Raw genomic sequence first — 26,822 nt, forward strand, 5'->3', positions numbered from 1 at the left:
AGGGACGTGCCAAAGGTTAGGGTTCACCTGTGTTTCTTGAACAAAGAGGTGGATGGATGTCAAGCACATTTTACAGAGAGAGAGAGAGAAAGAGAGGGAGGGAGGGAGGGAGGGAGGGAGAGACTTCCCCTGCTACTGTTTTATATAGTTTTTCCATTGTATAGTAGTGATACAGCATACTTAAGCAATAATGCCTGAGGGGGTGTGGTATATGGCCAATATAGCAAGGCCAAGAGCTGCTATTAAGCACAACGCAACACGGAGTGCCTGGATACAAACCTTAGCCGTGGTATATTGGCCATATACCACACCTGAGGTGCCTTATTGTTATTATGAACTGGTTACCAACTTAATTAGAGCAGTAAAAATAAATGTTTTGTCGTACCTGTGGTATATGGTATAATATACCACGGCTGTCAGCCAATCAGCATTCAGGGCTCGAACCACCCAGTTTATAAAACCCAAATCCTATCTCTGCATAGATAGACATGCCAAGACTCTATGGTCTCTGTTGCTGTACAGACGGGTCTATCAGACAGTTGGTTATTGGGGCCATGGAGAGGAGAGGGTTATTTTAAACTAAATCTAAGGAGCTCACATCACATGGTCCTTCAGGGTTTCTGAGACAATGCTGCTACAGTCTTATGGCAAGGCAGAGAAAGAAGGAAAGAAAGAAAGAAACAGAGAAATAGAGTGAGAGAGAGAGATAGAGAGAGAGAGTGAGACAGGGAGAGAGAAGAGGAGAGAGAGAGAGAGATAGAGAGAGTGAGACAGGGAGAGAGAAGAGGAGGGGGAATGGAGGGTGGGAATGAAAAGAAAGAATAACAAGAGCTCCATATGATCAGCACATGGGCATGCCGTAATTCTGAACGCATTCATTAGCAGAACAGACTGAAAAATCTAACAGGGGAGAGAAAAAGACAGAGAGAGAGAGGAAGAGAAAGAGGGAGAGAAAGAGACAGAGGGAGGGAGGGAGGGAGGGAGGGAAAGACTGGGGAGAGGAAAAGAGAGGAAGAGAGGGCGCGAGCGAGCGAGCTAGCAAGGGGGGGAGAGAAAGGGGAAGTCCAGAAGGAGAGAGGAAGAAAGCAGACACTTCATGAGGCTGTGGAGGGAGTGATCTGGATATGGAGGGGGACAGATTCTCAGGTATGACACAGGAACTCAGCCAAACTGGACTCTCCTCACAGGGGAATAGTACTTTTCAGCTCTTCATTGAACTATCTATTGAAACACCCAGAGTCTGGGTCTTTTCCTCTCTGTATTTTCTGGTTTTAAAGCTTTAGCTTAGCTGCAGTTTGCAGATACAGCGTAGAGGGTTTTAGGACCTGTCCTTTGCCATGTGTCTGTCTGTCTCTTTGTCTTTCTGTCTCTCTCTTTCTCTCTGGCTGTCTGCTCAATGAGTTCCAGTAGCTAGGGTTTCGTGTGTGAGACTGACCGGCACAGAGTCATCTAATCTGGGTGACAGCCAGGACAGTGGGACAGAGCTGTGCAGCTCCTTGATTCTTTCTCTTTCTCTGGGTGACTTACTTACACAGTTATCTATTGTTTAATTGAATTAGCTTGACAGGGACAGTGCACACGAATCAACATTTCAGTGTTCACAATGTAAATGTGTTAAAGCTAGCTATGAAGCTAATTTCCATCTGTAGGTCCGTAGTCCTCCTCTCATGTTCGTCTGTGGTGTGAAAACAGGAAAAGTGATGTTTGAACAGTACTACTTCTGTCCCCCGTGGCTCCGGTGGCGACCGACCGTCAGTGTGGGTAGAGATACTCTCTATTGGCAGGGGGATGGTTTTTCCACACTATTCTCACTTTGTTGTAGTTCCTGAAGTTGATGTGATTTTCCTCATAAAGTGCATCTGTCATCAGTGTCCATAGAGAACGCATTAGGCTTCAGTTTGTCTGTGAATGCGTGTGGATGTTAAAATCATCAGTGTCCATAGAGAACGCATTAGGCTTCAGTTTGTCTGTGAATGTGTGTGGATGTTAAAATCATCAGTGTCCATAGAGAACGCATTAGGCTTCAGTTTGTCTGTGAATGTGTGTGGATGTTAAAATCATCAGTGTCCATAGAGAACGCATTAGGCTTCAGTTTGTCTGTGAATGCGTGTGTATGTTAAAATCATCAGTGTCCATAGAGAACGCATTAGGCTTCAGTTTGTCTGTGAATGCGTGTGTATGTTAAAATCATCAGTGTCCATAGAGAACGCATTAGGCTTCAGTTTGTCTGTGAATGTGTGTGGATGTTAAAATCATCAGTGTCCATAGAGAACGCATTAGGCTTCAGTTTGTCTGTGAATGTGTGTGTATGTTAAAATCATCAGTGTCCATAGAGAACGCATTAGGCTTCAGTTTGTCTGTGAATGTGTGTGGATGTTAAAATCATCAGTGTCCATAGAGAACGCATTAGGCTTCAGTTTGTCTGTGAATGTGTGTGGATGTTAAAATCATCAGTGTCCATAGAGAACGCATTAGGCTTCAGTTTGTCTGTGAATGCGTGTGGATGTTAAAATCATCAGTGGAGAAACACCGTCCCTTAATGGTGCTTTTATGAGTGTTTGTGGAGTATTGTAAGAACTCTGTAAAAAAGTAGAAAACAGAGAATGGGGGGCAGACAACACAAGTGCCCTTCCTTGTCCTGTAGCACCTACTGTTTAAAGTCTGGGAATGCGTCCCAAATGGCACCCTATTCCCTATATAGTGCCCTATGGGCCCTGGTCAAAAGTAGTGCACTATATAGGGAATACGGTGCCATTTGGGATGAAGCCTGGACCAGGGTGAGATCACCAACGAGGCCCCCGTTTCCAGGTGCTTCCTTCAGGGAGCTGTAATGGCTTCTGCAGGAGTGTGTGTGTGTTTGTGTGTGTTCATGCATGTGTGCGTGTGATCATGTGTATGTGTACACGATATCTGACCATCCACTGACTGGTCACACTGTGTTTTGACCGCACACATCAGGGATCACAACCATGCACCTTCAATCTCAAATAACTGTATACTATGCTGAATGATAGTATCTTATCTAACCACTGTGTAAATGTACTTGAATACAGTGGAATATCACACACTTTAAAGTTTGCTTCCTTTGTTTGTGGGAGTGATTTGTCATTTTTCTAGGAGAAAAACACATACTTAGTCTTAAACAGCTGATAACTGTCACTATAGCGGGGCGGCAGGGTAGCTTAGTGGTTAGAGCGTTGGACTAGTAACCGAAAGGTTGCAAGTTCTGCCCCTGAACAGGCAGTTAACCCACTGTTCCTAGGCCAGTTAACCCACTGTTCCTAGGCCAGTTAACCCACTGTTCCTAGGCCGTCATTGAAAGTAAGAATTTGTTCTTAACTGACTTGCCTAGTTAAATAAAGGTAAAAAAAAAATATTTAAATAGAGGGATGTACAGCAGATGCTGTATTCAGCATGATGATAACAACTGATAACTGTCACTATAGAGGGACATGTACAGCTGATGCTGTATTCAGCACGATGATAACAACTGATAACTGTCACTATAGAGGGACATGTACAGCAGATGCTGTATTCAGCATGATGATAACAACTGATAACTGTCACTATAGAGGGACATGTACAACAGATGCTGTATTCAGCACGATGATAACAACTGATAACTGTCACTATAGAGGGACATGTACAACAGGTGCTGTATTCAGCACGATGATAACAGCTGATGAACAGTTAATAACTGTGACACTCACACAGTGACCTGACTGAGACCTTTCTAAGACACACGACTAACATAGTGAAGCCATCCCCTAATCTCTACTGAACAGCCTCCAGCCATCCCATAACCTCTACTGAACAGCCTCCAGCCATCCCCTAACCTCTACTAAACAACCTCCAGCCATCCCCTAACCTCTACTGAACAGCCTCCAGCCATCCCCTAACCTCTACTGAACAACCTCCAGCCATCCCCTAACCTCTACTGAACAGCCTCCAGCCATCCCATAACCTCTAGTGAACAGCCTCCAGCCATCCCCTAACCACTACTGAACAGCCTCCAACCATCCCCTAACCTCTAGTGAACAGCCTCCAGCCATCCCCTAACCTCTACTGAACAGCCTCCAGCCATCCCTTAACCTCCACTGAACAGCCTCCAGCCATCCCCTAACCTCTACTGAACAGCCTCCATCCATCCCCTAACCTCTACTGAACAGCCTCCAGCCATCCCATAACCTCTAGTGAACAGCCTCCAGCCATCCCCTAACCACTACTGAACAGCCTCCAACCATCCCCTAACCTCTAGTGAACAGCCTCCAGCCATCCCCTAACCTCTACTGAACAGCCTCCAGCCATCCCTTAACCTCCACTGAACAGCCTCCAGCCATCCCCTAACCTCTACTGAACAGCCTCCATCCATCCCCTAACCTCTACTGAACAGCCTCCAGCCATCCCCTAACCTCTACTGAACAGCCTCCAGCCATCCATTAACCTCTACTGAACAGCCTCCAGCCATCCCTTAACCTCTACTGAACAGCCTCCAGCCATCCCTTAACCTCTACTGAACAGCCTCCAGCCATCCCCTAACCTCTAGTGAACAGCCTCCAGCCATCCCCTAACCTCTAGTGAACAGCCTCCAGCCATCCCTTAACCTCCACTGAACAGCCTCCAGCCATCCCCTAACCTCTACTGAACAGCCTCCAGCCATCCCCTAACCTCTAGTGAACAGCCTCCATCCATCCCCTAACCTCTAGTGAATAGCTCCCAGCCATCCCTTAACCTTGGGGTGGCAGGTAGCCATCCCCTAACCTCTAGTGAACAGCCTCCAGCCATCCCCTAACCACTACTGAACAGCCTCCAACCATCCCCTAACCTCTAGTGAATAGGTCCCAGCCATCCCTTAACCTCTAGTGAACATCCTCCATCCATCCCCTAACCTCTAGTGAATAGCTCCCAGCCATCCCTTAACCTTGGGGCGGCAGGTAGCCTAGAGGTTAGAGTGTTGGGCCAGTAACTGAAAGGTAGAGATCTAGATCAAATCCCCAAGGTGACGAGGTAAAAATGTGTTGTTCTTCCCCTGAACAAGGCAGTTAACACACTGTTCCTAGGCTGTCATTGTAAATAAGAATGTGTTCTTAACTGACTTTCCTAGTTAAATAAATAAAAATATGTAAAAACTTGAATTAAAAAAAGCTCTCCCTTAACCTCTCCCTTAACCTCTCCCTTAACCTCTCCCTTAACCTCTCCCTTAAACTCTCCCTTAACCTCTCCCAGTCGCTTCCCTCTCAATAGAGAGAAACAGGCTGCTATATCATCTTACTACAGTATCCATACAGAACACACAACAATATGAACTCTGTTGTTGCAGTACATAATTCTTGGAATATGCTCTTTGGTTTGCTGCTTAAATATAACATTAATGCTGTTTGGGTTGGACTGGACGGTATCCAAAAGTGGATCACCACAAGGTGGTGATGTTGAGTTTCAGGCACTCTCCTCTGTGGAGGAACTGTGGTAAAACTGTTGTTTTCCATTACACTGGCTTTGGCCCATTTCTTTCAATGATGATGGATCGTGTGTAATAAGAGAAGCTCAGAGCGGTAGTAGGGGCAACTCTGGGGTCTGTGGTGTTTTTAAAGGGGACAGACTGACACACTGGTCTGTAGCTGAGTATCTGTCTATTCTACAGTATCTCTGCCTAGGCAGATTTCGGCTTGTGTTATTGGATGAAACTGGTCAGAGATACTTCCTTGTACTCTGTGTCTGGTGTTTTGCCTGGGTTACCATGGAGACATGGCTGTGTAGCTGCTGTGAAGCTGATTGGGGTTTGTGATTATAATGCTAGTTTGTTAACATGATAAAGATAGTACTATTGAAGAGAGAGAGAGATGGAGGATGACGAAAGGAGGAGATACAGAAAGAAAGAAAGAAAGAAAGAAAGAAAGAAAGAAAGAAAGAAAGAAAGAAAGAAAGAAAGAAAGAAAGAAAGAAAGAAAGGAAGACAGAAAGAAAGAAAGAAAAAGAAAGATCTATTCCTGATGGAGGACAGCTGCTCTGTCTATTTATTGAGTCATTCCATCCCCATGTGTGAGGGGGCTAACTAGACACACACACACACACACACACACACATACACACACACACACACACACACACCATAATACCATGCACCCAGTACCCACTACCAAGGCTTTGTGTGACTGTACACTGTATGAGGGCACCTCTTTCCAACAGGTGTTTGTGATTAAAGTTTCCTTTGTAAGCCTTAACCTCTTGCTATGCATTTGCTTAAGGACAGCTGTGACCACAGCTGCTTGTATGTATATGTGTGTGTGTGTGCTTGCGTGCCTGTTTGTGTGAGTGAATGTTCCATGTTAAACCCACAGGGCGTGGCTGGCTGAGTCAGGTCCTGCACATTCTATAGTGCCCAATTGGCCTATTTTACTCTGTATTCCACACACTCACACACATAATCTCAATAATCAAAGTTCCTATTCTGTACTGTAGGGAGTAGACTGGTCTGGTTCTATTATGTAACTGTAGGGAGTAGACTGGTCTGGTTCTATTCTGTACTGTAGGGAGTAGACTGGTCTGGTTTTACTCTGTAACTGTAGGGAGTAGACTGGTCTGGTTCTATTCTGTACTGTAGGGAGTAGACTGGTCTGGTTCTATTCTGTAAGTAGGGAGTAGACTGGTCTGGTTCTATTCTGTAAGTAGGGAGTAGACTGGTCTGGTTCTATTCTGTAAGTAGGGAGTAGACTGGTCTGGTTCTATTCTGTACTGTAGGGAGTAGACTGGTCTGGTTCTATTCTGTACTGTAGGGAGTAGACTGGTCTGGTTTTACTCTGTAACTGTAGGGAGTAGACTGGTCTGGTTCTATTCTGTACTGTAGGGAGTAGACTGGTCTGGTTCTATTCTGTACTGTATGGAGTAGACTGGTCTGGTTCTATTCTGTAAGTAGGGAGTAGACTGGTCTGGTTCTATTCTGTACTGTATGGAGTAGACTGGTCTGGTTCTATTCTGTAAGTAGGGAGTAGACTGGTCTGATTCTATTCTGTACTGTAGGGAGTAGACTGGTCTGGTTCTATTCTGTACTGTAGGGAGTAGACTGGTCTGGTTCTATTCTGTACTGTATGGAGTAGACTGGTCTGGTTCTATTCTGTACTGTAGGGAGTAGACTGGTCTGGTTCTTTTCTGTACTGTATGGAGTAGACTGGTCTGGTTCTATTCTGTAAGTAGGGAGTAGACTGGTCTGATTCTATTCTGTACTGTATGGAGTAGACTGGTCTGGTTCTATTCTGTACTGTAGGGAGTAGACTGGTCTGATTCTATTCTGTACTGTAGGGAGTAGACTGGTCTGGTTCTATTCTGTACTGTAGGGAGTAGACTGGTCTGGTTCTATTCTGTACTGTAGGGAGTAGACTGGTCTGGTTCTATTCTGTACTGTAGGGAGTAGACTGGTCTGGTTCTATTCTGTACTGTAGGGAGTAGACTGGTCTGGTTCTATTCTGTACTGTAGGGAGTAGACTGGTCTGGTTCTGTTTCTAAAAGCTGCTGATGCCATTAGTCATAGTAATGCTGGGCTACGACTCACAAGCTCACTACAGGATGAACTCTCACCCCTATTCTTTTCCTATCAAAACCATGTTTGGGATTTCCTCTCTCTCTTTTATGTATATATATCTTGCTCTCTCTCTCTCTTTCAATTAAATTCAAATGGCTTTATTGGCATGTGAACCATGTGTTTACATTGTGGTAGAGAACTGGCACACCTATGTCTTCCTCTTCCTCTTCCTTCCCTCCGTTCTCCCTCCCCCTCTCTGCAGCAGCAGCCTCAGACAGGTACTGTAGACCTGATTAATATGGGTTGTCATGTAAACAGAGCTCTGTAGCACCACGGTAACCAACGAGTGGAGTCCAGAGTACATACACAGCGTTGTGTGTGAGGTGTGATCAGAAAGAGAGAGAGACGGAGAGAGAGAGAAAGAGAGACTGAGAGCAAGACAGAGAGAGAGAAAAATATTTATGTTTATGTTTATTTTCCCTTTCGTACTTTAACTATTTGCACATCATTACAACACTGTATATATATATATACAGTGCCTTGCGAAAGTATTCGGCCCCCTTGAACTTTGCGACCTTTTGCCACATTTCAGGCTTCAAACATAAAGATATAAAACTGTATTTTTTTGTGAAGAATCAACAACAAGTGGGACACAATCATGAAGTGGAACGACATTTATTGGATATTTCAAACTTTTTTAACAAATCAAAAACTGAAGAATTGGGCGTGCAAAATTATTCAGCCCCCTTAAGTTAATACTTTGTAGCGCCACCTTTTGCTGCGATTACAGCTGTAAGTCGCTTGGGGTATGTCTCTATCAGTTTTGCACATCGAGAGACTGACATTTTTTCCCATTCCTCCTTGCAAAACAGCTCGAGCTCAGTGAGGTTGGATGGAGAGCATTTGTGAACAGCAGTTTTCAGTTCTTTCCACAGATTCTCGATTGGATTCAGGTCTGGACTTTGACTTGGCCATTCTAACACCTGGATATGTTTATTTTTGAACCATTCCATTGTAGATTTTGCTTTATGTTTTGGATCATTGTCTTGTTGGAAGACAAATCTCCGTCCCAGTCTCAGGTCTTTTGCAGACTCCATCAGGTTTTCTTCCAGAATGGTCCTGTATTTGGCTCCATCCATCTTCCCATCAATTTTAACCATCTTCCCTGTCCCTGCTGAAGAAAAGCAGGCCCAAACCATGATGCTGCCACCACCATGTTTTACAGTGGGGATGGTGTGTTCAGCTGTGTTGCTTTTACGCCAAACATAACGTTTTGCATTGTTGCCAAAAAGTTCAATTTTGGTTTCATCTGACCAGAGCACCTTCTTCCACATGTTTGGTGTGTCTCCCAGGTGGTTTGTGGCAAACTTTAAACAACACTTTTTATGGATATCTTTAAGAAATGGCTTTCTTCTTTCCACTCTTCCATAAAGGCCAAATTTGTGCAATATACGACTGATTGTTGTCCTATGGACAGAGTCTCCCACCTCAGCTGTAGATCTCTGCAGTTCATCCAGAGTGATCATGGGCCTCTTGGCTGCATCTCTGATCAGTCTTCTCCTTGTATGAGCTGAAAGTTTAGAGGGACGGCCAGGTCTTGGTAGATTTGCAGTGGTCTGATACTCCTTCCATTTCAATATTATCGCTTGCACAGTGCTCCTTGGGATGTTTAAAGCTTGGGAAATCTTTTTGTATCCAAATCCGGCTTTAAACTTCTTCACAACAGTATCTCGGACCTGCCTGGTGTGTTCCTTGTTCTTCATGATGCTCTCTGCGCTTTTAACGGACCTCTGAGACTATCACAGTGCAGGTGCATTTATACGGAGACTTGATTACACACAGGTGGATTGTATTTATCATCATTAGTCATTTAGGTCAACATTGGATCATTCAGAGATCCTCACTGAACTTCTGGAGAGAGTTTGCTGCACTGAAAGTAAAGGGGCTGAATAATTTTGCACGCCCAATTTTTCAGTTTTTGATTTGTTAAAAAAGTTTGAAATATCCAATAAATGTCGTTCCACTTCATGATTGAGTCCCACTTGTTGTTGATTCTTCACAAAAAAAATACAGTTTTATATCTTTATGTTTGAAGCCTGAAATGTGGCAAAAGGTCGCAAAGTTCAAGGGGGCCGAATACTTTCGCAAGGCACTGTATATACATAATATGACATTTGAAATGTCTTTATACTTTTGTAAGTGTAATGTTTACTGTACATTTGTTATTGTTTATTTAACTTTTTGTTTATCTATTTCACTTGCTTTGGCAATGTAAACATACGTTTCCCATGCCAATAGAGAGAGAGAGAGAGAGAGAGAGAGAGAGAGAGAGAGAGAGAGAGAGAGAGAGAGAGAGAGAGAGAGAGAGAGAGAGAGAGAGAGAGAGAGAGAGAGAGAGAGAGAGAGAGAGAGAGAGAGAGAGAGAGAGAGAGAGAGAGAGAGAGAGAGAGAGAGAGAGAGAGAGAGAGAGAAGAAACCTAGTATGGCTTGACGTTTGTTACTGTTCTAAACATTTCCTATAGACAGACACGTGTCCCAGATTCTTGAGGGTGTCTATAACATTATAACATTCACACCAACTGGCAATCTATAAAACTCTACAGTACAGAGTAAAACACAACATGTGCATTCAGAAAGTATTCAGACCCCTTGACTTTTCACACATTTTGTTATGTTACAACCTTATTCTAAAATGTATTAAATAGTTTTTTCCCCCATAATGACAAAGCAAAAACAGTTTTTTAGACATTTTTGCCTCGATCCTGACTAGTCTCACAGTCCCCGCCGCTGAAAAACATCCACACAGCAAGATGCTTCCACCACCATGCTTCACTGTAGGGATGGTGCCAGGTTTCCTCCAGATGTGATGCTTGGCAAGCCAAATAGTTCGATCTTGGTTTCATCAGCCAGAGAATGTTGTTTCTAATGGTCTGAGAGTCCTTTAGGTGCTTTTGGCAAACTCCAAGCAGGCTGTCATGTGCCTTATACTGAGGAGTGGCTTCCGTCTGGCCACTCTACCAAAAAGACATGATTGGTGGAGTGCTGCAGAGAAGGTTCTCCCATCTCCACAGAGGAACTATGGAGCTCTGTCAGAGTGACCATCAGGTTCTTGGTCACCTTCGTGACGAATGCCCTTCTCCCTCGATTGCTCAGTTTGTCTGGGCGGACAGCTCTAGGAAGAGTCTTGGTGGTTCCAAACTTCTTCCATTTAAGAATGATGGAGCCCACTGTGTTCTTGGGGACCTTCAAAGCTGCAGAAATGTTTTATCTTGGTTTTTGCTCTGACATGCACTTTCAACTGGGAACTTATAAAGACAAGTGTGTGCCTTTCCAAATGTCCAATCAATTGAATTTACCACAGGTGGACTCCAATCAAGATGTTAAAACATCTCAAGGACTATCAAATGAAACAGGATACACCTGAGCTCAATTTTGAGTCTTATAGCAAAGGGTCTGAATACTTTAAATAAGATATTTCTGTTTTTTTTTCTAAAAACCTGTTTTCTCTTTGTCATTATGGGGTATTGTGATGTCATTATGGGGTATTGTGATGTCATTATGGGGTATTGTGTGTAGATTGATGAGGAACATTTTTTATTTGATACATTTTTGAATAAGGCTGTAACATAACAACATGTGGAAAAAGTGAAGGGTGTCTGAATACCTTTTGAATGCACTGTACAGTACACTCCCATTGACCATTTTTTAAGCCTCGTGATCAAAGTGGTATTTGACTAATATTTTCTGTTCTAGGATCAGCTCACTGTACTTTCAATGTGTCACCAAACATCAGGGACACGTTGAAGCAAATGGTCAGGTCAGTAGGTTAGAGGGAGGGGTGGGATGGTCAGGTCAGGTCAGTGGGTTAGAGGGAGGGTTGGGATGGTCAGGTCAGTAGGTTAGAGGGAGGGTTGGGATGGTCAGGTCAGTGGGTTAGAGGGAGGGTTGGGATGGTCAGGTCAGTAGGTTAGAGGGAGGGGTGGGATGGTCAGGTCAGGTCAGTGGGTTAGAGGGAGGGTTGGGATGGTCAGGTCAGTAGGTTAGAGGGAGGGGTGGGATGGTCAGGTCAGGTCAGTGGGTTAGAGGGAGGGTTGGGATGGTCAGGTCAGTAGGTTAGAGGGAGGGTTGGGATGGTCAGGTCAGTAGGTTAGAGGGAGGGTTGGGATGGTCAGGTCAGTGGGTTAGAGGGAGGGTTGGGATGGTCAGGTCAGTGGGTTAGAGGGAGGGATGGGATGGTCAGGTCAGGTCAGTAGGTTAGAGGGAGGGTTGGGATGGTCAGGTCAGTGGGTTAGAGGGAGGGTTGGGATGGTCAGGTCAGTAGGTTAGATGGAGGGTTGGGATGGTCAGATCAGTGGGTTAGAGGGAGGGATGGGATGGTCAGGTCAGGTCAGGTCAGTGGGAGGGTTGGGATGGTCAGGTCAGTGGGTTAGAGGGAGGGATGGGATGGTCAGGTCAGTAGGTTAGAGGGAATGTTGGGATGGTCAGGTCAGTGGGTTAGAGGGAGGGTTGGGATGGTCAGGTCAGTAGGTTAGAGGGAAGGTTGGGGTGGTATGATCAGGTCAGGTCAGTAGGTTAGAGGGAGGGTTGGGGTGGGATGGTCAGGTCAGTAGGTTAGAGGGAAGGTTGGGATGGTCAGGTCAGTGGGTTAGAGGGAGAGTTGGGATGGTCAGGTCAGTGGGTTAGAGGGAGGGTTGGGATGGTCAGGTCAGTAGGTTAGAGGGAGGGTTGGGATGGTCAGGTCAGGTCAGTGGGTTAGAGGGAGGGTTGGGATGGTCTGATCAGTAGGTTAGAGGGAGGGTTGGGATGGTCAGGTCAGTAGGTTAGAGGGAGGGTTGGGATGGTCAGGTCAGGTCAGTAGGTTAGATGGAGGGTTGGGATGGTCAGGTCAGTAGGTTAGAGGGAGGGTTGGGATGGTCAGGTCAGTAGGTTAGAGGGAGGGTTGGGATGGTCAGGTCAGTAGGTTAGAGGGAGGGTTGGGATGGTCAGGTCAGTGGGTTAGAGGGAGGGTTGGGATGGTCAGGTCAGTAGGTTAGAGGGAGGGTTGGGATGGTCAGGTCAGTGGGTTAGAGGGAGGGTTGGGGTGGGATGGTCAGTGGGTTAGAGGGAGGGTTGGGATGGTCAGGTCAGTAGGTTAGAGGGAGGGTTGGGATGGTCAGGTCAGTAGGTTAGAGGGAGGGTTGGGATGGGATGGTCAGGTCAGTGGGTTAGAGGGAGGGTTGGGGTGGTCAGGTCAGTAGGTTAGAGGGAGGGTTGGGATGGTCAGGTCAGTAGGTTAGAGGGAGGGTTGGGATGGTCAGGTCAGTAGGTTAGAGGGAGGGTTAGGATGGTCAGGTCAGTGGGTTAGAGGGAGGGTTGGGGTGGTCAGGTCAAGCCATGGTCAGTACCCACTGGCACATAGAGCCACCTGAGATGGTAATGTAACCCAGGGGTACAATGAGAAGGTTAATAGACCTCAGCTGTATCTGTGCTGGCCCTTAATGACCCGAGGGACCAGTGCCCTCCTGTGTGACATAGTTGGTGGTGTATGGTACTTGCAAGGCCAAGGGTTGTGGGTTTGATTCCCGTGGGGGACCACCAATATGAAACATGTATGCATGACTGTAAGAGGATAGAAGTGTCTGCTAAATGGTGTATGGTACTGTCATGACCTGTACAGGACACATAACCACACCAAAGGATGTCTCCTTTAAATCCCATATGGGATTGTATGTGTGTGGTTATGTTTGGCAGCACAACAACCTTGATAGATATGTGATCCATATCATCCTGTTGGTAAAGACAGCCCTCTCTGTCAACTGCTGCCTAAAGGGGATGAGGACAGGAGTGGGTATGTTCCAGCCCCATGGTGGACTTGGAGCTTGTGTTTGTTGTGTTTGGAGTTGTGGTGTGTGTGTGTGCCAGGGAATGTGAGACATGTGGCAGAAGAGTAGGTGTGGAGGAGGGTGTGTCACAGCCAGAAGGTCTGCAGAGCGATTCTCCACATGTCTCCATGGTTATCTAGTTACACATCTCACTATTGGGCCACAACTTCTGTCACTGTTGGTGCAACAGCCCTAGTTTTATAGATAGAACACTGACATCTGGTGGATGAAGTGTCTCATTACTGATAGAGGTGTGTGTGTGTGTGTGTGTGTGTGTGTGTGTGTGTGTGTGTGTGTGTGTGTGTGTGTGTGTGTGTGTGTGTGTGTGTGTGTGTGTGTGTGTGTGTGTGTGTGTGTGTGTGTGTGTGTGTGTGTGTGTGTGTGTGTAGGAGGAATGCTGCTGTTGTAACTTTGAGCCAGTTTGAGCCATTAACTACAGTGTTTATTGGTGTTGACAGGTTTCCACTGAGAACACAACACACTCAGAGATGATCAGCTATACTCCTATTCTGAAATACAGCTTAGTCTCACTGCTGGACAAGATTGTCCTTGTTCAATTCTACTTCATCTCTTTTCACTGTAAACAGGTTGTACATATAGAAAGAGGTTTTTGAATGCTGAGGTCGTACTCACTCAGGATGTTACTAATCCAGAACAATGCATGCAACAGGAAGTAACTGACATATTCATTAGGATAGGATGAACTTTAGTGTCCCGAGGGGGAAATTGTCTCAGACACACAGTACTGCTGTATAGAAAATAGACACTGGTCATGAGATACCCAACATAGTACGTACATTGCCCTCCTGTCATAAACATTGTACACTTCTCATACGGCCACATACATAATACATGTTCCACATTCTGTCATTAGCGTACTAAGGTACATTTTTGCAATATGTGTTATGTGTTATATTATAATTAGGTTTATTGAAATGTTTTTTTTTTGTTTTTTTTAAATAGCCTGAATGTAAAGTTTTAGCTTCTATCTTCTAACATCTATAGTAGTTGATCATTCTTTCTTTGACTCTTTGCCACAAGCGACACACACACACTAACTAAGTACCTTGGCATCATACTTGATTCCAACCTCTCTTTTAAAAAGCATTTGAAAAAGGTCATTCAAATTCAACCTAGCTAATTTCCGATTTATACGAAATTGTTTGACTACAGAGGTAGCAAAACTGTACTTCAAATCTATGATACTCCCCCACTTAACATACTGCTTGACTAGTTGGGCCCAAGCTTGCTGTACAACATTAAAACCTATTCAGTCTGTCTACAAACAGGCTCTCAAAGTGCTTGATAGGAAGCCCAATAGCCATCCTCTGTTACATCCTCAGAAAGCATGAGCTCCTGAGTTGGGAGCTTGTGCAATACACCGACGCATGTCTTGTATTCAAGATCCTTAATGGCCTGGCTCCCCCTCCACTCAGTATTTTTGTTAAACAGAAAACCCAAACAAATGGCAGCAGATCCACAAGGTCCGCCATGAGAGGTGACTGTATAGTTCCCTTAAGGAAAAGCACCTTTAGTAAATCTGCATTCTCTGTGAGAGCTTCCCATGTCTGGAGTACACTGCCATCAGACACACATAACTGCACCACCTACCACACTTTCACAAAATGTATGAATACATGGCTAAACGGTCAATCAGATTTGTGATCATAATCCATAGCTGTGTATTTCTGCTTTCCATGTTGTCTGTTGTCTGTAGCTTGTGAGGTGTGGAAACACTGTTGCTTTTATGAATTTTGTCTTGCTGGTTTTTGTTCTATGTTGCTCTGTCTGTATGCTACATCTTGCTTGTCCTATGTTGCTCTGTCTGTATGCTACGTCTTGCTTGTCCTATGTTGCTCTGTCTGTATGCTACGTCTTGCTTGTACTATGTTGCTCTGTCTGTATGCTACGTCTTGCTTGTACTATGTTGCTCTGTCTGTATGCTACATCTTGCTTGTCCTATGTTGCTCTGTCTGTATGCTACATCTTGCTTGTACTATGTTGCTCTGTCTGTATGCTACGTCTTGCTTGTACTATGTTGCTCTGTCTGTATGCTACATCTTGCTTGTACTATGTTGCTCTGTCTGTATGCTACGTCTTGCTTGTACTATGTTGCTCTGTCTGTATGCTACATCTTGCTTGTCCTATGTTGCTCTGTCTGTATGCTATGTCTTGCTTGTCCTATGTTGCTCGGAGTATGCTCACTGCTCAATGATTGTCTATATTGTAATTGTTTTTAATAACCTGCCCAGGGACTGCGGTTGAAAATGAGCCGGCTGGCTAAAACCGCCACTTTTACTGAAACGTTATTAATGTGCACTGTCCCTGTAAAAAGAAAATAAACTCAAACTCAAACACACTCCCACTCTGACAGAGAGGATGTACCTTCACACTCACTAACACACTCCCACTCTGACAGAGAGGATGTACCCTCACACACACTAACACACTCCCACTCTGACAGAGAGGATGTACCCTCATACACACTAACACACTCCCACTCTGACAGAGAGGATGTACCCTCATACACACTAACACACTCCCACTCTGACAGAGAGGATGTACCTTCACACTCACTAACACACTCCCACTCTGACAGAGAGGATGTACCCTCACACACACTAACACACTCCCACTCTGACAGAGAGGATGTACCCTCATACACACTAACACACTCCCACTCTGACAGAGAGGATGTACCCTCATACACACTAACACACTCCCACTCTGACAGAGAGGATGTACCCTCATACACACTAACACACTCCCACTCTGACAGAGAGGATGTACCCTCACACACACTAACACACTCCCACTCTGACAGAGAGGATGTACCTTCACATACACACTAACACACTCCCACTCTGACAGAGAGGATGTACCCTCACACACACTAACACACTCCCACTCTGACAGAGAGGATGTACCCTCATACACACTAACACACTCCCACTCTGACAGAGAGGATGTACCCTCATACACACTAACACACTCCCACTCTGACAGAGAGGATGTACCCTCACACACACTAACACACTCCCACTCTGACAGAGAGGATGTACCTTCACACACACTAACACACTCCCACTCTGACAGAGAGGATGTACCCTCATACACACTAACACACTCCCACTCTGACAGAGAGGATGTACCCTCATACACACTAACACACTCCCACTCTGACAGAGAGGATGTACCCTCACACACACTAACACACTCCCACTCTGACAGAGAGGATGTACCCTCACACACACTAACACACTCCCACTCTGACAGAGAGGATGTACCCTCACACACACTAACACACTCCCACTCTGACAGAGAGGATGTACCTTCACACACACTAACACACTCCCACTCTGACAGAGAGGATGTACCCTCATACACACTAACACACTCCCACTCTGACAGAGAGGATGTACCTTCACACACACTAACACACTCCCACTCTGACAGAGAGGATGTACCCTCATACACTCTCCCACTCTGACAGAGAGGATGTACCTTCACACACACTAACACACTCCCACTCTGACAGAGAGGATGTACCCTCATACACACTAACACACTCCCACTCTGACAGAGAGGATGTACCTTCACACTCACTAACACACTCCCACTCTGACAGAGAGGATGTACCCTCATACACACTAACACACTCCCACTCTGACAGAGAGGATGTACCTTCACACACACTAACACACTCCCACTCTGACAGAGAGGATGTACCCTCATACACACTAACACACTCCCACTCTGACAGAGAGGATGTACCTTCACACTCACTAACACACTCCCACTCTGACAGAGAGGATGTACCCTCACACACACTCCCGCTCTGACAGAGAGGATGTACCCTCATACACACTAACACACTCCCACTCTGACAGAGAGGATGTACCCTCATACACACTAACACACTCCCGCTCTGACAGTGAGGATGTACCTTCACACACACTAACACACTCCCACTCCGACAGAGAGGATGTACCTTCACATACACACTAACACACTCCCACTCTGACAGAGAGGATGTACCCTCACACACACTAACACACTCCCCCTCTGACAGAGAGGATGTACCCTCACACACACTAACACACTCCCACTCTGACAGAGAGGATGTACCCTCACACACACTAACACACTCCCACTCTGACAGAGAGGATGTACCTTCACACTCACTAACACACTCCCACTCTGACAGAGAGGATGTACCTTCACACACACTAACACACTCCCACTCTGACAGAGAGGATGTACCCTCATACACACTCCCACTCTGACAGAGAGGATGTACCTTCACACACACTAACACACTCCCACTCTGACAGAGAGGATGTACCCTCATACACACTAACACACTCCCACTCTGACAGAGAGGATGTACCTTCACACTCACTAACACACTCCCACTCTGACAGAGAGGATGTACCCTCATACACACGAACACACTCCCACTCTGACAGAGAGGATGTACCTTCACACACACTAACACACTCCCACTCTGACAGAGAGGATGTACCCTCATACACACTAACACACTCCCACTCTGACAGAGAGGATGTACCTTCACACTCACTAACACACTCCCACTCTGACAGAGAGGATGTACCCTCACACACACTCCCGCTCTGACAGAGAGGATGTACCCTCATACACACTAACACACTCCCACTCTGACAGAGAGGATGTACCCTCATACACACTAACACACTCCCGCTCTGACAGTGAGGATGTACCTTCACACACACTAACACACTCCCACTCCGACAGAGAGGATGTACCTTCACATACACACTAACACACTCCCACTCTGACAGAGAGGATGTACCCTCACACACACTAACACACTCCCACTCTGACAGAGAGGATGTACCCTCACACACACTAACACACTCCCACTCTGACAGAGAGGATGTACCCTCATACACACTAACACACTCCCACTCTGACAGAGAGGATGTACCCTCACACACACTAACACACTCCCACTCTGACAGAGAGGATGTACCCTCATACACACTAACACACTCCCACTCTGACAGTGAGGATGTACCCTTGCTTCCTCATCTCTGTACCACACACATACAATTACAATAATATGTAAGATCCCTCAGTTGAGCCGTGAATTTCAAACACAGATGAATCACTACTCTGGATGGCTCCAACTTAGAATATGTGGATAACTACAAAAACCTAGGTGTCTGGTTAGACTGTAAACTCTCCTTCCAGACTCACATCAAGCATCTCCAATTCAAAATTAAATCTAGAATCTGCTTCCTATTTCACAACAAAGCATCCTTCACTCATGCTGCCAAACATACCCTCGTAAAACTGACCATCCTACCGATCCTCGACTTCGGTGATGTCATCTATAAAATAGCCTCCAACACTCTACTCAACATATTGGATGCAGTCTATCACAGTGCCATCCGTTTTGTCACCAAAGCCCCATATATACTACCCACCATTGCGACCTGTATGCTCTCGTTGGCTGGCCCTCGCTTCATACTCGTCGCCAAACCCACTGGCTCCAGGTCATCTACAAGTCTCTGCTAGGTAAAGCCCCGCCTTATCTCAGCTCACTGGTCACCATAGCAGCACCCACTCGTAGCACTCGCTCCAGCAGGTATATCTCACTGGTCACCCCCAAAGCCAATTCCTACTTTGGCCGCCTTTCCTTCCATTTCTCTGCTGCCAATGACTGGAATGAACTGCAAAAATCACTGAAGCTGGAGACTCATATCTCCCTCAATAGCTTTAAGAAGCACCTGTCAAAGCAGCTCACAGATCACTGCACCTGTATATAGCCCATCTTTAAACAGCCCATCCAACTACCTCATCCCCATACTGTATTTATTTATTTATCTTGCTCCTTTCCACCCCAGGATCTCTACTTGCACATTCATCTTCTGCACATCTACCATTCCAGTGTTTAATTGCTATATTGTAATTACTTCGCCACAATGGCCTATTTATTGCCTTTAACTCCCTTATCTTACCTCATTTGCACTCACTGTATATAGACTTTTTGTTTTCTTTTTTCTACTGTATTATTGACTTGTTTATTCCATGTGTAACTCTGTGTTGTTGTATGTGTCGAACTGCTATGCTTTGTCTTGGCCAGGTCACAGTTGCAAATGAGAACTTGTTCTCAACTAGCCTACCTGGTTAAATAAAGGTGAAATCTTTTTATTTTTTATTTAAGGTTTTCCAATGCATTGCAAAGAAGGGCACCTATTGACAGAGGGGTAAAAAAAAGCAGCCATTGAATATCCCTTTGAGCATGGGGAAGTTATTAATTACACTCTGGATGGTATATCAATACAGTCAGTCACTACAAAGATATGGGCGTTCTCAGTTGCTGGAGAAGAAGGAAACCGCTCAGGGATTTCATCATGAAGCAAATGGTGACTGTAAAACAGTTTTACAGTTTAATGGCTGTGATAAGAGAAAACTGAGGATGGATCAACAACATTGTAGTTACTCCACAATACGAACATAAATGACAGAGTGAAAAGAAAGAAGCCTGTACAGAATAAAAATATTCCAAAATATACATGCTGTTTACAACAAGGCACAAAAAGTAACACTGATAAACATGTGGCAAATCAAATAACTTTTTGTCCTGAATACAATGTTTTATGTTTGGTGCAAATCCAATACAACACATTACTGAGTACCACTCTCCATATTTTCATGCATAGTGGTGGCTGCATCATGTTATGGGTATGCTATGGGGAGTTTTTCAGTATAAAAAAAGACATGTAATAGAACTAAGCACAGGCAAAATCCTAGAGGAAAACTTGGTTCAGTCTGCTTTCCACCAGACACTGGGAGATTAATGTACCTTTCAGCAGGACAATAACCTAAAACACAAGGTCAAATCTACACTGGAGTTGCTTACCAAGACAGGGAATGAGTGGCCGAGTTGCACTTTGACTTAAATCTGTTTGATAATATATGGCAAGACCTGAAAACGGTTGTCTAACAATGATCAACAACCAATTTGACAGAGCTTGAAGAATTGTATAAAGAATAATGGGCAAATGTTGCACAATGCAGGTGTAGAATAAGTGATAATGCCGGAGAAGCCGGTGTTTGGAGGATATATCGGCACGGGTGTTGTTAGGCCCAAGACGAAGTCGAGGGTTGGCAAACCGTGCCAATATCTCCTCCAAACTCCGGCTTCTAGGGCATTATCACTTTTACACAACGGGTTACCAACATATTCAAATAATGATTGACATATTTTAATAAAAAAATGTATTTTGATGAATTTATTCATACTATTTCATCGTTCCACAGGATATAGTCCCAAAACAAATCTAGGGTTGCTACCCAAGCTGGTCGTTCGTTCTATTGGTTTGGTTGCCAGAGACGCGACCTAGTCGTTCAGTCTTTTGGTTCTGTATTTATGGACACGACCTAGTCGTTCAGTCTTTTGGTTCTGTATTTATGGACACGACCCAGTCGTTCAGTCTTTTGGTTCTGTATTTATGGACACGACCCAGTCGTTCAGTCTTTTGGTTCTGTATTTATGGACACGACCCAGTCGTTCAGTCTTTTGGTTCTGTATTTATGTACACGACAAAGTCGTTCAGTCTTTTGGTTCTGTATTTGTGGACACGACCCAGTCTTTCAGTCTTTTGGTTCTGTATTTATGGACACGACCCAGTCGTTCAGTCTTTTGGTTCTGTATTTATGGACACGACCCAGTCGTTCTGTCTTTTGGTTCTGTATTTATGGACACGACAAAGTCGTTCAGTCTTTTGGTTCTGTATTTATGGACACAACCCAGTTGTTCAGTCTTTTGGTTCTGTATTTATGGACACGACCCAGTCGTTCTGTCTTTTGGTTCTGTATTTATGGACACGACCCAGTCGTTCAGTCTTTTGGTTCTGTATTTATGGACACGACCCAGTCGTTCAGTCTTTTGGTTCTGTATTTATGGACACGACCCAGTCGTTCAGTCTTTTGGTTCTGTATTTATGGACACAACCCAGTCTTTCAGTCTTTTGGTTCTGTATTTATGGACACGACCCAGTCGTTCAGTCTTTTGGTTCTGTATTTATGGACACGACCCAGTCTTTCAGTCTTTTGGTTCTGTATTTATGGACACGACCCAGTCTTTCAGTCTTTTGGTTCTGTATTTATGGACACGACCCAGTCGTTCAGTCTTTTGGTTCTGTATTTGTGGACACGACTCAGTCGTTCAGTCTTTTGGTTCTGTATTTATGGACCCGACCCAGTCGTTCAGTCTTTTGGTTCTGTATTTATGGACACGACCCAGTCATTCGTTCTAAATGTTCCATTGCCATTCTGGCTGCAACATTCTTTTACCTTGCTTGCTAGCTAGCCAATTATGGCTAACTTACAGTCACGTCAAACAGTGCAAATAATAACAACAGTAGCTGCATTTGTTTAAGCTGTTTTCTAGTGACATGTATTTGGATACATCCATAACAAGGAGCTAATGAGGCACAATTTCGCCTGGCATAGAAAATGTGCTCTCTCGTTAGGACACTGTTTTTTAGAGGAGCTAGCCAACAACACAGAAAACACAGTAACTTCAAACTGAAGCTGGAAAGACTGCAAAGTAGCTACACTTTGTTTCATTTGACCTTTTTTCAATTGACATTTCTTTGTATATATCCATAAAAATGATGCCAGCTGATTCATGATTTCATTTGGCTGAGAACGCTGCCTGTCTCTCTACTCCCGACTCCCGACCCCTACACATTTATTACTATGGGACAGTTGGAGATCGAATTTTAATATTGAAACTATGTTGCATATGTCGGAGAAACAGACAGTAAGGTTTATACAAATCTCCTCTGTTGAAAACTAAATGTTAATCTAAAAGAAATGTGAGATAATGTCTAGATGCTTTTTACAGTGGAGATCAAATGAACAGGGGGTTGAATACTTATCTAATCAAGATATATTAGTGTTTTATTTTTAATACATTTTTTACAAATGTTAGAATTTTTCCCACTTTGACATTACAGAGTATTTTGTTTAGATCGTTGACAAAAAAATGACAATTAAATCCATTTTAATCCCACTTTTTACACAACAAAATGTGTTGAATACTTTCTGAAGGCACTGTATTTTTCCATCAAAGGTTTTTATTTTCCTCACAGCATTGCATACAGAGAATCTGTATTGCTTCAAAGTTGTGTTCCTTGCTTCAAAGTTGTGTTCCTTGCTTCAAAGTTGTGTTCCTTGCTTCAAAGTTGTGTTCCTTGCTTCAAAGTTGTGCATATTTACAGTTAGTATATATTTGTGAACGATAAAACAAGTGAGTCTACCCATGAGTATGCGCACACGTGTGAGGGATCGTCTTTGCTCATGGGTGTGTGCACATGTGACTGGTGAATGTGCATGCCTTCTAATGTGTGTGAGCGTGCGTCTGCATGAAGAGTGGTTGTGATACATCTTCACGAGCAGGAATAACACAGGAGTAAATACAGGCAGAGACCACTGGAAGAAAAGCAAGAGAGGGAAAGGGAAGGAGTAGGGAGGGAGGGAAGGAGGGAGGAAGAAAGAGAGAGCGGGAGAGAACTGGAGAGAGTGAGAGAGAGGGCGTGGGGGGTTGTCATCGCTCTCTCATTCCAAGCTCTGCAGCAACAACAGCAGCTCTGAAAGTGGAAGAGGGAGGAGGAGGACGAGAAGAGAGGGAGGAAAAAAGTTGGTGGATTTAAAAAAGGGACTCTTGGATCAGTGAGCTGATACCTCTGTCTGCCCCCCACCCCCCACCCCCCGCATGGGCTCCTAATTTGGGATTTGTTTAAAGCGGGAGACAGCGTCTGGGAGACTTTGACTTGCTTGGGAATAAGGGATTCCTGCTCCCTCAGATTCAACCACAAAATGTCTGATTCCACTGTCAATGCTCACTTGGAAGGAATCCTATCAGACTTTGAAGGTTGGTCTTCTCTTTTGGACTCTTCTTCTCCTCTTTTTCTGTCTTCTGTCTTTTCTTTACTGCTCTTTTAGGGAACATCTTCAGTCCTGCATGAGGACACATCATATCCAAACTTTCTATTATATATATTTTTAAATAGAGGGTATTTTTCATTGAGAGTTATATATGTTGAATGTGGGTATTGAAATGGAACATTACATTTGGAATGCTGCCTTTTCAACTTTTCAACTGCTTCTTCAGGTCAACTATTCTCTCTCACTCTCTTTCTGTAGCTGCTGTGAGCTGCGTGTGTGTCAGCCATGGAGGTCATGTGGGCATATGGTGTGTGAGAGAGTGTTCAGTTCAGAGCACAGTGTGCTATTGATTTAGAAGCTCTTTATAAGGCTCTCTAAAGGCACTGGACGACTGGCAGGGGAACTCAGAGAGAGAGAGAGAGAGAGAGATAGAGAGAGAGAGAAACTTGACTTTTTACTGCTCTTTATTGAGACATCCTCACTACAAAAACACAAATCAAACTATTTATACAGGGGAGACACAATAGTACCTCCAGTGAAACCTCCCTCCACCCCTAGCAAGAGAGAAGGAGAGGGAAAGAGAGAGATCCCTCTAGAAGAAACTCAGCAACTGACCACGGCTGTGAGAGTAACACCTGGCTCTCTTCTCCCTCCCCCATCCTACCACCACCGTCTCCACCTCTCTCTTTCCCTACGTCCCTCCCTCCTTTTTAGGGGCTTTCTTCCCCATTTCATCTCTCTGCCCCTGGCACAGATGCCCTCTGTCATCCCTCTCCTCCTCTCCTCCTTCTCCTCCTTCTCTTCGTCTCTCAGCGCCTCGTCCATCCGCTGTACGTCTCCAGCCGTGGGCTTTACTGACAGGCTGACACCTCTCCCATGTCCGTGTCTGCCTGCGTACTTCACAAGCACATGCCCATTAGGCATGCATCCACACTTGTCCAGAGCTGATCCCTGTCAACGCCAGGTATCTAGTGGTATGTGCTCACTGCTCACTTCCTGGAACTGCCTGCTGCAACCAGTGGCATACTGATTTCACTTTCTGAAGAAAGACTGAACACAAACAATAGTTGAGATGAAGGAAAGGAATACAGGAAGAGGAGAAGAAATGATGAGGAAAGTGAAGAAAAGCTGTTAGATGCTGACTGGAATGCTGTTAAAGTGCTTGTATAAGTCTGTGTTAAAAGCATTGATCTTTCTGCTGTTGTCAAAGCTAATGACACAACTCAATTATGCAGAACATATCTCTGTGTGTGTGTGTGTGTGTGTGTGTGTGTGTGTGTGTGTGTGTGTGTGTGTGTGTGTGTGTGTGTGTGTGTGTGTGTGTGTGTGTGTGTGTGTGTGTGTGTGTGTGTGTGTGTGTGCTTCACTCTCTGATGTCTGTGACGTGATAAACACAAGGGAGAGATAGAAAGAGAGGTGTCTCTGACTGTCACTACTGTATGAGGTTAAATGTGTCACTCTTCCATACGGTCATCCTAACTCAGGGTTCTCCAACCTTGTTCCTGGAAAGCTATCCTCCTGTAGGTTTTCACTCCAACCCCAGTTGTAACTAAACTGGTTCAGTTCATCAACCAGCTAATTATTAGAATCAGATGTGCTAGATTAGGGTTGGAGTGAAAACCTAAAGGATGGTAACTATCTGATGCTGTGGTAGTAGGAGACTCAGAGGACAGGGTGCTAGTAGGAGACTCAGAGGACAGGGAGCTCCCACAGTCTGGTGATGACCTCAGCTATGACATGCATGACCTCAGCTATGACCTCAGCTATGACCTCAGCTATGACATGACCTCAGCTATGACCTCATCCTGACACAACCCTGGGTCTACTGACCAGGCCACTGGGGCCTTCAGCTGTTCTCAGCTCAAACTAGTGTGTCCTGCTTTGTTTGATAAAAGTGGTCCTGTGTGACTCAGTTGGTAGACCATTGTTGGTGGGTTGGATTCCCGCTGTGGCCACCCATACGACAATGTTTGCATGCGTGACTGTATGTCGCTTTGGATAAAAATGTCTGCTAAGTGGCAGACATTGTGAATTAGAATGTATTCTACTTATTTAACCAGGTAGGCTAGTTGAGAACAAGTTTTCATTTGCAACTGCGACTTGGCCAAGATAGCAAATCAGTTTGACACATACAACACAGAGCTACACATGGAGTAAACAGACATACAATCAATAATACAGTAGAAAAGTCCATATACAGCATGTGCAAATGAGGTAGGATAAGAGAGGTAAGGCAATAAATAGGCCATGGTGGCGAAGTAATTACAATATAGCAATTAAACACTGGAATGGTAGGATGTGCAGAAGATGAATGTGCAAGTAGAGATCCTGGGGTGCAAAGGAGCAAGATAAATTAATAAATACAGTATGGGGATGAGGTAGATTGGATGGGCTATTTACAGATGGGCTATGTACAGGTGCAGTGATATGTGAGCTGCTCTGACAGCTGGTGCTTAAAGCTAGTGAGGGAGGTAAGAGTCTCCAGTTTAGTGATTTTTGCAGTTCGTTCCAGTCATTGGCAGCAGAGAACTGGAAGGAGAAGCGGCCAAAGGAAGAATTGGCTTTGGGAGTGACCAGTGAGGTATACCTGCTGGAGCGCGTGCTCCGGATGGGTGCTGCTATGATGACCAGTGAGCTGAGATAAGGTGGGGCTTTACCTAGCAGAGACTTGTAGATGACCTGGAGCCAGTGGGTTTGGCGACGAGTATGAAGCGAGGACCAGCCAATGTCTGAATATGTGAGTTTGTGCTCTATTGAAGGGGCTCTTAGGTTGATCTTATGCTCTGATGTCCTGTAGTACTGCTGCTGAAGATGGCAGCCACCTCAGGAGAACAGCAATGATTTAGGAATAGTCTACGTGAACAAACTAGAGTTAATGTAGGTCCCACTTTGCCTGGCTACCCATTTACATCACTCCAGCCAAACTGACCTTTCTTCTCCACTATGAGTCTGGATTTGCTTCCTTCCACTACAATCTCTAGAATGCAAACACTTTCTGGACGTTCTGATTGGTCCCAGAAACCGAGTGGTTGGACCAGAGCCGGCCTACATGATGACGTTATTATCGTTGATACTCTGACTGGTTAGATTTGTTAGAGACGATCCAATCCGTGATGAATTTGATTTGTACATTTTGAAGTGACACAAACGACCTCTAGGCTGCCAGTTTCAGACTGAATGTATGTCGTGATCGATAGAGCAGAGGAATCCATGGAGGGTGAGGGGTCAGGCAAGGTCCCACTGCTCCAGAGCCATGGAGTGAAGTAGTCCTCCCCCCTCCCCCCACACACACACACTGCCACGCATGCATGCACACACACACACACACACACACACACTTTCTTTCTGTCTTTTACATTCTCTCTCTTTCTTACTGTCTTTTACATTCTGAGGGCGTTTAGGCAGTGAGAGGAAATTCCAGAGAGAGAGCAGATTTCTGTGGTGGGTGAAATTGTTTGGGTAGACAGAGTAGGAGTGGATATCCACACAGCCTGGCCTCT

The 26,822-nt window shown here is 44.9% G+C and overlaps 1 protein-coding gene across 3 annotated transcripts in view; it reads left to right on the forward strand.

The window, feature by feature from the left end:
* The window catches only part of LOC139421567 (septin-9-like), a 168,084-nt gene that overhangs the window by 48,509 nt on the left and 92,753 nt on the right, over positions 1–26,822 (forward strand). The window contains exon 1 of one of the 3 annotated variants that reach the window (XM_071172591.1): positions 1,086–1,146. The exons of 1 other annotated variant lie outside the window; for it this stretch is intronic. In XM_071172591.1, coding sequence (XP_071028692.1) covers positions 1,125–1,146 — 22 coding nt within the window. In that variant the 5' untranslated portion in view covers positions 1,086–1,124. Of the gene's footprint in view, positions 1–1,085; positions 1,147–22,995; positions 23,309–26,822 lie in introns of those variants that run through there. One more of the 3 variants, XM_071172590.1, reaches the window with a different exon arrangement.

This window comes from Oncorhynchus clarkii, chromosome 12 (assembly GCF_045791955.1).
Source record: "Oncorhynchus clarkii lewisi isolate Uvic-CL-2024 chromosome 12, UVic_Ocla_1.0, whole genome shotgun sequence".
NCBI lineage: Eukaryota > Metazoa > Chordata > Actinopteri > Salmoniformes > Salmonidae > Oncorhynchus > Oncorhynchus clarkii.